The sequence below is a fragment of the Mya arenaria genome, chromosome 1 (assembly GCF_026914265.1).
Source record: "Mya arenaria isolate MELC-2E11 chromosome 1, ASM2691426v1".
Lineage (NCBI taxonomy): Eukaryota > Metazoa > Mollusca > Bivalvia > Myida > Myidae > Mya > Mya arenaria.
The window spans coordinates 59711910-59724958 of record NC_069122.1 but is presented as its reverse complement, the minus strand read 5'-3'; the positions used below and the strand labels follow the sequence as shown (position 1 = coordinate 59724958).

At 33.0% G+C, this 13049-nt stretch overlaps 1 protein-coding gene across 2 annotated transcripts; it reads right to left on the bottom strand.

Annotated features, from left to right (window-relative positions):
* Positions 1-7740: 7740 nt before the first annotated feature.
* Positions 7741-12998, bottom strand: LOC128241903 (sepiapterin reductase-like). 2 transcript variants are annotated; one of them, XM_052959092.1, is made up of 5 exons: positions 12950-12966; positions 11922-12329; positions 11456-11620; positions 10757-10906; positions 7741-10056 (listed from the first exon to the last, which is right to left on the bottom strand). In XM_052959092.1, the coding sequence occupies exons 2-5, from the start codon at positions 12274-12276 to the stop codon at positions 9935-9937; spliced, it is 792 nt and encodes a 263-aa protein (XP_052815052.1). In that variant the 5' UTR covers positions 12277-12329; positions 12950-12966; the 3' UTR covers positions 7741-9934. The 2 variants fall into 2 exon arrangements, with proteins under 2 accessions (XP_052815052.1, XP_052815026.1); XM_052959066.1 differs by having other exon boundaries at positions 7742-10056; positions 12937-12998.
* Positions 12999-13049: the final 51 nt, after the last annotated feature.

Genomic DNA, 13049 nt, shown 5'->3' with positions numbered 1-13049 from the left:
TGCAATAGATCTGGTTGTATTCATACATGCATCTTGTATGTACATGTTATATGATTTCATCACTTTATGTATGATTATCTTTTTTGATATAATTAATAAGTATAGGTTTTTACACTGCACGCCCATTGTCAGACATTGCTCTAAATGTTGTGTTGTATTCACAGCATTTATGCTAAACATATCACTTTCATTATGCTTCCTTCTAAAAAACTGTCACAAGCTTTCAACTGAATTGTTTTTAGTAGATTCCCTTACCTGAAAGCTCTGTGACTTGATCATTGCCTCATAAAGTACTGAATGTTTATGATAGATAATACTCTAGAATGCAGGGGATTATTTATGATAAGTCTAATATTTCATTCTCAAAAACATGAATTTTAAGATCTTTCTTATCAGCCTGAAAAGGACTTCAAAAATATTTGTCAACGATTTAAAAATGAATGCTATCATTTTTGTTTTTTGAGTTATTCTCTTGAGAATAAACACATACTTTTTACTGGAAGATTTGATATTAAATATCTTGTAAAGGGTAGCAGATATTTGCTTAAGGTGATGCTAAAGTCTAAACTTTAAACCAACTCTTGTAAAATGAAGGTGAAACTTGGTCGAAAGTGAAAGTTTATAGAGTCTGGTCCATTTATATCTGAGCGATCCACACCTTGTTATGAAACCAAAAACGCCATTTGATAGTAGTCAGATACAGCTTTTTATGCCATTTAAAAAAAAAAAAAAGAGCATATGTTGGTTAGTCTGATGGTATGTAGATTGTTAGGTTAGTCAGATTTGGTTGGTAGACCAAATCTTGTCTGCACAACTAGAGAACTGGTAGATTGCCCTTAACCAGTATATGACCTCTGTTACTGTTTTTTTAAGGTCAGAAGGTCAAAGGTCACAGTCAACAATCTGTGAAAACTTTGTCTGCACAGTTTAACATAGTACCATATAACATTAGTGTATAGTTGCCCTTGACCAGCTGATTACCCCTATTGTTTTTGTTTTAATTCAGGAGATCAAAGGTCAAGGTCAAATTTAACAGTCTTATGAAAACTTTGTCCTTAAAATAAATCAAGAACGTCTTGACCTAGAACTTCGAAAGTTCAGGGGTAGGTTGCCCTTGACAGGATTGCCCTATTTTGATTGTGGTCAGTTGAAGGTCAAGGACAGTCAACAGTGATATGAAAACTTTGACTGCAGTTCTAAATTTGAAATTGTTTGTCTTCACTTTCATAAAAACGTTGTGCATGCATAAATAATTAATGCATTTTTTTTTTCTTAAAATCAACTTTATTAACTTTATTAACTCTTTCACTTGTTTCTGAAAAAGCAACACTTAGGCGGCATTACTTTTGACAAACATCTCTTTTTTACATTGTATAAATTTTATAAGCTGTTGAATATTAAAGAAATGTTTCAAGTTTCATTTTAGTTCATCCATATTTGTAAATATTATACATATTTTATAGATATACAGTGTGTTTGTTAATGATTATTGATTTGTTTAAGTTGTTGATATTGTTACATATTTTATTGTTGTTGATATGATTTTACCAAAAATACATTAGATCTATAAAATATGTTTTAGTATTTTTTTAAATTGTCTTTTATCTTTGTTAAAATATTTGGCAGAGTTTATTCATATTATGATGTTATGTTAAATACAAGTAGTCAGTTAATGTCTAAAAAATCTATTAATTCCCATTTATACTGCAACTTTACTATGTGGTTCATGTCACAAAATTGAATATTAACTTTTTAAAGCTGCACTCTCACAGATTGAACGTTTTGACAACTTTTTTTATTTTTGTCTTGGAACGAGCCATTTTTTGCGAAAATCCATGGAAACCAGTGATATAAGACAGCTGACAAAAAATCTGATCGCAGATTTTTATATTTAAGTTAAAAAATTCATGTTTTATGCACTTTTCTTAAACAGTTACTAAAGATTTAAGCCATAAAACATTAATATTCGAACAGAAATATGCAAATCTGCACTCTGATCTTTTGTCAGCAATCTTTTATCATTGGTTTGCAGATATTTACGCAAAAACTTGATCTTTTCAAGACAGAAAAAAAAAGTTGTAAAAATGGTATATCTGTGAGAGTGCAGCTTTAATAACTTACTAGTCATATTCTTCAGCTGAAGTCATTCTTGTGAAGAAAGCTAAAATTATTCAAGATGGCTGTGGCAATATAAAGTAAGGCCATGTTATTAACGAGCTTGGTACATCATTAACAAGGTTTTGATACTGCATTTAATACTTAAATGAATTGAAATAAGCTTAGAATACCCGCAGTTAGTCTTTGTTATTCAATGAATACGACCATCATTACAATATCAGTTTTTGATGTGTGTACACACCCCTCACGTATTTGAATTTGGATCATGTTTTAGAAATCTTAATTTAAACTTCAATATAACAAGAGAAAATATTTGTTTCCAACAGCAAAAAATAAGATTTGAAGAATTAATAATAGACTGTGGCTACACAGGTGAATAACATGGCCAGTTTGCTTACAGATATTGGTTACATTTACCAAATGGGTAAAGGTTTGTGCCAAGTTTAAAATATTGCATTTGAATTAAAACTGTTAGAAATAAACGGGTAAAAAAATATCATAATTGATTATTGGTCATTATGAGATATATATTTAAACAAATAGTTTTCACGGGAAATATAAGACTAGATTTATTTGAAAATGCACACTACCTTAATAATCCACTTGATTTCCTGATCATGTGATAACTTGTGGTACGCTCCATGTTATAATGTTTGTATTTAATTTCTAGTTTTAAACAGGCGTGTAAATTAAATGCTCATTTTCTGTTTGCTTAGAAAATACAAGAACTGATTGTGAAATAGACTTTGTTTGTTTGGTTAAATGTGTTTGTTTTGCTGAATGTACTATTTTATTATGAATGATGATGACTATGTTGAACAATGCAATGTCGAAATACATGTACAAATTACTGGGAAAGTCGAAAATAAACATCCTCATTAAATCTCTTGTCTCAAGTTCTTTGAATAGACTAAAATTTCACATTGACTCTGCAAATCTGTTGTGTAGCCTGTTCGGAGTGCCCATAAATTTTCTAGTGAAGGTCACCCTGGCAGACCGAGACATATTAACCCTAAATCAATCCTTTGAAGAACAAAGAGGTATTGTCATAGCCTGTGTTTTTTGTAAATTTAGCATTGACTTGAACAATAGACTACCAAGTTTTGTAACCTCAGGCTAAAATATTTCATGTCTTCCTTAGTAAGCAGAAAAAGTCAGTTTGCCAAAAAATGACATGCCATAGGCCATAAATTCAGAGTGACTTCATGAATGTTGCTGTGTTTCTCACCCACAAGATTGCAGGTTTGAGCACTACTAGGGGTACTTTCTCATGACCTCTCAAAAAGGACACATGTACTGCTTTCTACCGAGGACACCAACTTGAGTGTTTTTATAAGCTTTCAGCTATTGTCACAATCAAGCTAATAAAGAAATTTATTGTAGTATAAAATGAATGGAAAAGTTGAAATTAATCATCCTAATTAAATCCATTGTGTTTTTCTTTGAAGAAAAAGTATTATCATCACTTTGATGTTGTTGTAATTGTCACAGTCATCCAAACATTTTAACAGAACAGAACAACAGAATTTTATTACACATAAACTATACAGTTTTTTGTGTTTCATATACATATTAAATAAATTACAATTACAATTATACAATGTAGTGTGAAATATTAAACCAATATTATAATTAATCTATTTTTAAGGATGAACTGGAATAGAAAACACGAATCAATCAAACTAAATCAATATTATAATTAATCTATTTTTAAGGGTGAACTGGAATAGAAAACACGAATCAATCAAACTATAATAGTATACAATACAATAACCAATAGTTTGCTTTTTATACGCCCGAAGGGTCGTATTATGTTATGGCCTCCATCGTCTGTCCGTCTGTCTGTCCGTCCGTTAGCAATTCCGTGTCCGGGCCATAACTTGGTAACTAATAAAGCGATTTTCAAATAACTTTATACAAATCATCACTACATTAAAAGGATGTGTCGCGCGCAATTTTCAGGTCCATACCTCAAAGACTAGAATCACCATGGGGGTACGTTAGCAAATCCGTGTCCGGGCCACAACTTGGTCATTGATAAAGTCATTTTCAAATAACTTCATACAAATCATCACTACATTAAAAGGATGTGTCGCGCGCAATTTCCAGGTCCATACCTCAAAGACTAGAATCACCATGGGGGTACGTTAGCAAATCCGTGTCCGGGCCACAACTTGGTCACTAATAAAGTCATTTTCAAATAGCTTTATACAAAGCATCATAACATTAAAAGGATGTGTCGCGCGCAATTTCCAGGTCCATACCTCAAACACTAGAATCACCATGGGGGGGGGACGTTAGCAATTCCATGTCCAGGCCATAACTGGGTTACTACTAAAGCAATTTTCAAATAACTTTATACAAATCATCTCTACATTAAAAGGATTTGTCAAGCATGCTTTCCAGGTCCGTACCTCAAAGGCTAATTTCACTGGGGGGCGTTAGCAATTCCGTGTCGGGGCCATAACTTGGTAACTAATAAAGCGATTTTCAAATAACTTTATACAAATCATCACTACATTAAAAGGATGTGTCGCGCGCAATTTCCAGGTCCATACCTCAAAGACTAGAATCACCATGGGGGTGCGTTAGCAAATCCGTGTCCGGGCCACAACTTGGTCACTAATAAAGTCATTTTCAAATAACTTTATACAAAGCATCATTTCATTAAAAGGATGTGTCGCGCGCAATTTCCAGGTCCATACCTCAAACACTAGAATCACCATGGGGGGGGAACTTAGCAATTCCATGTCCAGGCCATAACTGGGCTACTACTAAAGCAATTTTCAAATAACTTTATACAAATCATCTCTACATTAAAAGGATTTGTCAAGCATGCTTTCCAGGTCCGTACCTCAAAGGCTAATTTCACTGGGGGGCGTTACCAATTCCGTGTCCAGGCCACAACTTTGGAGATTTTAATATTGACTGGTGTGAACAATCACAGAACAAACAAATCCTGAAAACATTCATGAACAAGCACTCGTATTCTCAAATATTAGAATGTCCCACCAATGACTTCAATTCAACAATAGACCTCATCTTCACAAACATGGACGGCTGTAAGGCAGGCGTGTTGGAGACATATTACACAGACCATAGATTGTGCTGGGCTGGCTGGTAATCGGGTAATTTAGGAGATATGTACCAACCATATTTGTATGCTGATTTTATAAAAATATTTCATTTCATAAAATCTGATTCCATATTAGTACATCCTTCATTGCACTACTTACCAGTATGTATGTTGTTTTACAATTATTCTATGTTGTAAAAAAATACTGTTGAACAAAGGTTTTTATTAGCACTGCTAACTTAAGTATCATTAAAGTTTCAATATTGGAAGTTTAAGCCTTGGTTGTAAACACTTCACACCTAGTAAGCAGTATACTAGCATAACCTAAATGTTTATTAAAGACCTCAAGCCGAATCTTCTTCGGGCGTATAATGCTCCGTTTCGCGGTGCTCTTGTTATATACTAGTATATGTTGGAACAAATGATATCAATTGATCAATTTCTAACAATAAAACAGACTCACATAGTATATATCAACATAAATAGTAACCAATGGTTACAAATGTTAACAAAGCATACTACTGCTTGAGATAAAAATGTGTATCAAGGCTTATAATTATTGATTCATTAATAAAGTAGAACGCACCTTAAATGCTTCCGATATATATTTCCTTAACCTAAATGTTTCAGATGTATTTTGTGTATTAAGAAGTTGCACAAGTTTAAACATACTAGGTCTTATTCTATAATAACCTTTAATATAAGTTTGTCTTAATTGGACATAAGGTGTACACTTAAATATAAAGTGAAATTCGTCTTCTACTTCGTTCGAGTCACATACTTGACAAAGACATAAGCGGCGTTCTAATCTATCATATCTGCCAGTATGAACTCTTAAATTATGCGAACATATACGTATTTTTGTGATAGCAATTCTAAGATTTCTTGACACAATATTGTCTAAATAGGATTCAAACTCGAATGCAGCTATAAACGATTAAGACACCATTTTCATTAACCCTTCCATGCCATTGTTGTAAATATTCGTCTATCAGACGCTGTTTAAAAATACAAATGAACTGGTTTTCGTTTAGCTGTGTATCATTACACCATACAAAATAAAAGCCATATCTGGTGAGAAGGTTCTTAACCTTATTGAACCAATTATCCTGATTGTTATCAATATCTAACATTGCGTCTTCTATGACAGATTGAGTAATTATATTGTCACTTTTCTTAAGTTTGAATCAGTATTTTACAATACGTACATATCTATTTATATACAATGGGTATCTACCCAATTCACCGTAAACAGCAACATTTGAAGACGATTGTCTGACGCCTAGTACGGCTTTGCAAAATTTTAAATGTATCTTCTCTAGCTGTGTAGACTTCGTAAATCCCCAAATTTCACACCCGTATGTAATTATAGATGAAACAAAGGCATCAAATAATTGCAAAGCTACCCTAGGTTTACATTCATACTTTTTAAGATTTGACAACAATGTGTTGACTGCTTTCAAACCTTTACCATATAATGTTTGGGTATTAAGGCTAAAATTGCCAGTATAATTTAAAGTTACTCCTAGATAGTTAAAATCATTTAACCTTGAGCCCTAAAAACTGTAAACGCCTGTTATACTTTCTAAAACTAAGTAAATATGTTTACAATGACTATAAGGTCTGGTCAAGTAGGTCGGGTCAAGTAGGTCTGGTCAAGTCCTTGTGCACAAATTTTGACGATCCAATGGCCGTAAATCCATAGTTGATTCACGAATGTGGCTCCACCTCTCAACGAAGATTTTGTGGGTTAAATTAGCATCTGTGGACCTCTCTCATGCTCTTATAGGAACACCTGCAGTACTGGTTCCTACCCAGGAAACAGACTGGAGTGATCCATATCGGCTGGCTTCACAATCAAGCTAAAATAAATTTGAATAAACTTTTCTATCACTCTGGATATGCATTTCCAGTAAATATGGTTGTGCAGGGAACTTATGTTAAATTTTATTGGGTGTAAATGAAACTTAACTATGACTGTAGTTGATGAAAACCATATTATGACATTTCAATACAGCGCAACTGGTTGAAAATATGTTTTTATACAAAAAAAAAGAATTATAAAATAAAATAAAATGAATCGTTTTAAGAAATGCTGTTTTTCAAAAACCTTTTTAGGTCAACATTGAACTAAATAACTACATATCTTGATGTCAGTAAACAACATAGCACACGCTATCAAACTTTTTTGAAATGTACACAAGGTATGCAAGAAAAAATCTATCGTGTGTCTGGTCCTGATAAAAAACCCAATTTGAGAGCCTTAGGGTCTGATTTTTTTATCTGGACTGGAAGTACAAGATACATATTATTAGTCAAGCTGGTTATCAACCTCATTCTTCAAGAATGTGCATACCAAATTTGATTATAATTGGTGGGGAGCTGCTTGAACTTAGTGGAAGTACATGTTAATGCTGTCAAGACAGTATTATTGCAAATACTGGCAACACATCACATTGTGCAACCTCTCTATTGTACAAAGTAACTATAATCAAAAATAGGAAATTATAGTAAAATAATGATCACATCAGTACTATTTAAAATAATATTTCTGCAATATGAAGTTTTTCTGCAATAGGAAGTAGCTCTCCAATATAAAGAATTTGTGCAATACTCGAACTTAAATTGAGTAATTCTGTAAAATTAAGTATTTCTACAATTAATAAAACCTCAGTATTTCTGCAATTTTATGTATTCCTTAGTATTTAAGTGTTTCTGCAGAATACAAAAAGAAACCACAACAAAAACATTTGACATCTTTGTAGTATATTTTCCTTTATTTTCACGGTTTCAAAAGAAATGTACAACAATGCTTTATTGAAAAATGTAACTGTGAAATATAAATAACAACAAAAAAGCATTCTCAAATAACACCTACAGGTCCATTAAAAGATGGCCAATCTTTAGGAAAGTTCTATTGTTCACACTTTGTAAAAAACACACTTTTAAAATTGATACAAGTCTGAAAGGTCATTTTAAATCATTCTTAATTAAGTTTTTTGCACAATATCAACGCAAGATGAATTTATGTTGCAGTTGTTATGATAAGCAGGAGGCCTTTTAAGTATAAGTCATGGGTAAAACATAGAATGTACATACTTTGTGGACACAGACAACAACATTGGTAAGTGACTAGATAACCAATTTTAAAGATAAAAAAAGCTGATCTATTCATTATTATAAAATAAAGGTTATATATTTTTCTAAAAGACAATTATTATCAAAACATTGTTGCAAAACTTCTTTCTGGTACTTTAAATCTTGACTTAATATTGGATATAAATGGAGCATATCATGTTCTTCAATATATTGACATGGCAAAGAGCCTGATTCTAATAACCAATTAACAAATGAAAAACAAGAACATTACGGTAAACTGTATTGTACCTGGACGAACAAAATTACACAAGAACTTGAATTCAAATGATTCTTTTAAAACAAAATATTTTATAACAAAAAAAAATAATCTGATTAGTGTGATGTCATTGAAACGTGCCTTTATGTAACTGCACATAAAAATCATGTTGAACTTTTCATTTTATCTCCCTAAGCTAAGAATAATTCTCTTATAATAATCTTAGTAGCAGTACAAAAATGGTATAATAATATTACTGCATGACAACCAATATAATGAATGTAGAACGGTAAAATACAAAACAATGACAATAGCATCACAACTAGTAAATATATGTAAATTATACAATGGATAAGTAAAATATTTGTTAAACAAAAAATGAATAATTTCTATTTTATGTCATTCTACATGTTCAAAATAATACTGAGTAAAGTTTTGACTAGATTTTCAACAAATTAATTTTGGGGTAATTTAAAAATACTTTGTACATGAACCACATGTTGCTGTTCCTATAGTTTTCACCATTACTACTTCTTACATACATGGAAGGAGAATTTCTTCAATCAATAAACTAGTTGGTGTGATCGACGGAGCAAACATTACAAAAAACAACTTAACAAACACATAAAACCTTTCAAATTGTGTACATTCATTTTCTTGTTATATATGTAATAATGAAGTTGTCAAATCTGTACTTGTTTTCTTGATGAACAACAATAATAATACATTGTAAAGAAAATACTCACACAAAATATATCACACATATACATGAAGTATAATAATTAATCGTATATATAAGTATCATTCAACACTTAAGATAATTCTGAACAATATCAAGGGTGTATCTATCAAAACCACAAACAATGATAGCAAAAGTTTCGTAAAATTAAATGTACTCAAAATAAATCAATATCAAAACTTAGGGTTAGGTTAAATTGCCACTGAAAAACAGACTTCAAGTACATACAATTCCGCATAATTACTGTCCACAGCATAAAAGCTCATCCAAGCCAAGCAAAATGAAATGAATAAAAAAAAATTGACAGTAGGAAATTTGCAGTGCTTGACTAGCTCATCCATTATTGTTAAACAGTATAAATGCAATTTTTTGACAAATGAATATAAAGAATACATGGTTGGTGTCATGATGGGGCTCGTTTATCCAGCGAGCAAGAAAGCGTATCTTGGCGAGCTTTAGCGTGGGGTAAGTCTATATTTGAAAAGAACATGTTCATGTATAAAAGTCATAGCACAATGCCACTTCCAACTCCTATTAAACTCCTACGCCACACATGCACTTCTGCCTTGGATGTCAATATGTTTATCCGGCAGGCCTATATCAGGCCTTCGGAAGGCGTGATAGCAGGATAGAATGCAAAGTAGCGCTACTCTTTAACATCATAGTAGTCTATGTGTTCGCCGGACTTGAAAGTATTCCGTTCTAGAAGTAGCATCAGCTTCTCAGCCGACTGGGAACAGGTAAGCAACGTCTTCTTCTCATGCATCTCTGGTAATATAGAAAATGGCTACAGGTATAATTGATCATAGTAATGAATACCCATTCCTATTGACAACATTAAACATTAACAAACATGAATAAAATCTTTGATAGTAGAATAATTATTTTATAAAGCATTTTTTAAAACCTGTGATCTTGACTCTTGAGTACATGTATTTGATGTAATGCCATGAAAACAAGGATATTAAAAATTGTACAAAGAGAGGGTTTGGCAAAATAAATAAAGTTATGGATGAGATTACTGGTGGAGAAATGAAAATTTATATGGTTTATATGCTTCCCTATGTTAAAAGCTGTTAAAACCTGAGCACATTGAGTTCATACCACAAATGCATGACCCAAGTATAAATAAACAGTCCTAACAAGAAAACATACAACAAATTTTGAGCCATTATCTTTGTATATTACCTTCAACTCGAACCTACTAACATGAGTGTGGTCATGGCGAACATTTGTGCCAAATTATTTTAAAATCCTCAAATATACGGCCAGGATACAGCTCAAACCAGCCAAAATACTATCTTTTTTTAAATGATCCTCAAGTTCCACCATTGCCTTGGCCTACATACATGGGTGCAGCACAGGCCACACTGTTGTGTCATACATAATACACATGTAATAACTCCTGACACAATGTATGAATGTTTGAAAAACATGAATGTCCCAAAATTTAGGGTATTTACAGTACCTATATATGATTGTCTCAGTTCATCATCTGCACACTGCCGACAGCTGACCATCATCTCTGTATCTAGTGGACCAGGTGCCCAGTTCAACACTCGAACCCAACTTCTCTCCTTCGCTAACACTTGAAGATACATGTCCCTGGCTGCTTTACCTGCAGGCAAAAACATAAAATATGATCTTATTCTTACATTTACAATTCCAAACTTTAATGCAAAGGTGTAAATAGCTTTGAGCGGCTTTACATCAAACCGCCTTCTATTAGATGCAGTGGCATTTGCTGGGTTATTAACCCATACCACTCTATATCAAAGGGTCCTTTGTTTAACTCTACTCAAAGCTCTGTTGATTATAAGTACTCAGGTCATCACCCAGGATTTGTAAATGTACATAGCAGATCTTAATACTACAAAAGCTTTTAAGAGCTGATGTTATTGGTTCATGATTGTGACTTAAATAAATCTTACCTGGTACCTGTCATCAGCACTGTTGATATCGAAAACCCTTGAAAAATTAGGATTGAACCAGCAGCACCTTAATTACTTAACAGGAGCATATAAACTCTTCAAACTTGCTACATATACGTATGTATGTTAACTGAGGTCAATAAGTGATGCTTACTGACTAAGGCTGCCCCAATAATTTCAAGAAAATCAAGGAAAGATCTTTCGTGAATATTTGTTAACAACCAAAAGGACCTTACTTGCACAATAGAGAGAACATGATGGTAAAGGCATGACTGCTGCTAGAGTTGATATGTTGATGATAGAGATATTCTTCTGTCCTGCATCCTCACAACACTGCATCAATGCCGAGTTCAGCAGAATCATACCAGTGATGTTCACATTGATAACATTTGCAACCATGTCTGAAATATGAATATGAAAACATCAGCAACCACAACAGTGAAAATGGCTATTCAAAACTACACTTGCTACTTTAAATTAAATCACATACGGGTAGATATTTTTTTACACGAATTCAACATGAAAAACACAAAAAAGCACTATAAAGCCAGTACAAAGGAAAAGAGTTTTAGGGTAAAGCCCTGAAAGAGTTAATCACCAAGAATGCCACAAAAATGAACTTTTTAGATTGTACAAACTATATGGATATTTACACTACACAATCAAATATCCGTAAACAAGAACTAATTCCATATCACAAACCTTTGTCTTCCATTTCCCAAGCAAACTTTGTCAAATCCCCTAACACACCAGAGTTGTGGATAATCATAGTCTGTTCATAATCTGCAAGCTTTATTCCATTCTTGTCCATCATTCCCTGAATAAACAATCGACCACACTCTGCAAAATTTGACTGGTCAAATTTCTCATAAAATGCTTCCATATTTTCAGTTCTAATTTCTTCTACTTTGGCTGGCTTTCTGCTCAGAAGTAAACAGGCTGATCCAGATGGTAGTCTTTGAGCAAAGGTTTTTGCAAGGCATTCTCCATAACCCTGACTTGCTCCTGTGATGACTAGAAGTGTCTTCCTCATGAGGAGTGACTGTCCCTCAGCCATGATGATCAGCAGAAATCAGACTTCTGTTTAGAACAGACTAGAAGGCAAAGAACCTTAAATGAAACAAAATCATTTTTGAGTTGTGCTTAAAGAGCTGTGTAAAATATATAACTACATCTACCTTGCCACAACTGCACTTATTTCCAGCTTTCCTGACCCCATCCCATGCCCTCCCCAACCTAGGAGGCAGGAAGGGGAGTCCATATAATTGTACTTTGAGTGATTTTTTTACTATTTTTTAAATGGCAATCCTTTAATGATTAGAAGAATCTTTTATTTTAGACAAGAGGGAGGGGTGGACTAGGGGAAGGTGCAAGTTTAAGGTTGTGTGACAAGAGCCATGCACACTTGTTCATAGAACACTTGTCATTATTGTATGTAATTTTGAGTTTTATAAGAGACACAAAGAAACCATTTGAACGAACCTAAATAGGTTCCCAAACTGAACAGTGCATGTGATTTATTTTTCAGTTTATTTACAACACATAGTGGTGTGTAACCATTTTGGACAAGACCGTAGTAGTAGGTTTTATAGTAAAAGTATTCGTACATTCTTGCGCTTTGATATGACAGAGGTAAAAACGGAGTCGAACTATTAATTTATTAATAAGATCAATGTGATTTTCTTAAATCTCTGAATATTTAAAATTGTTTTTTTACCTTTGCCTCTCACCTTCGTGTGGAGTGTAGCCTTTTAGACGGAGTTCGCCCCCTTTATTGATTTTGACTGGTTGTAAATTGTTATCGATCAAAAAGCAAAATACGCGTCAGAT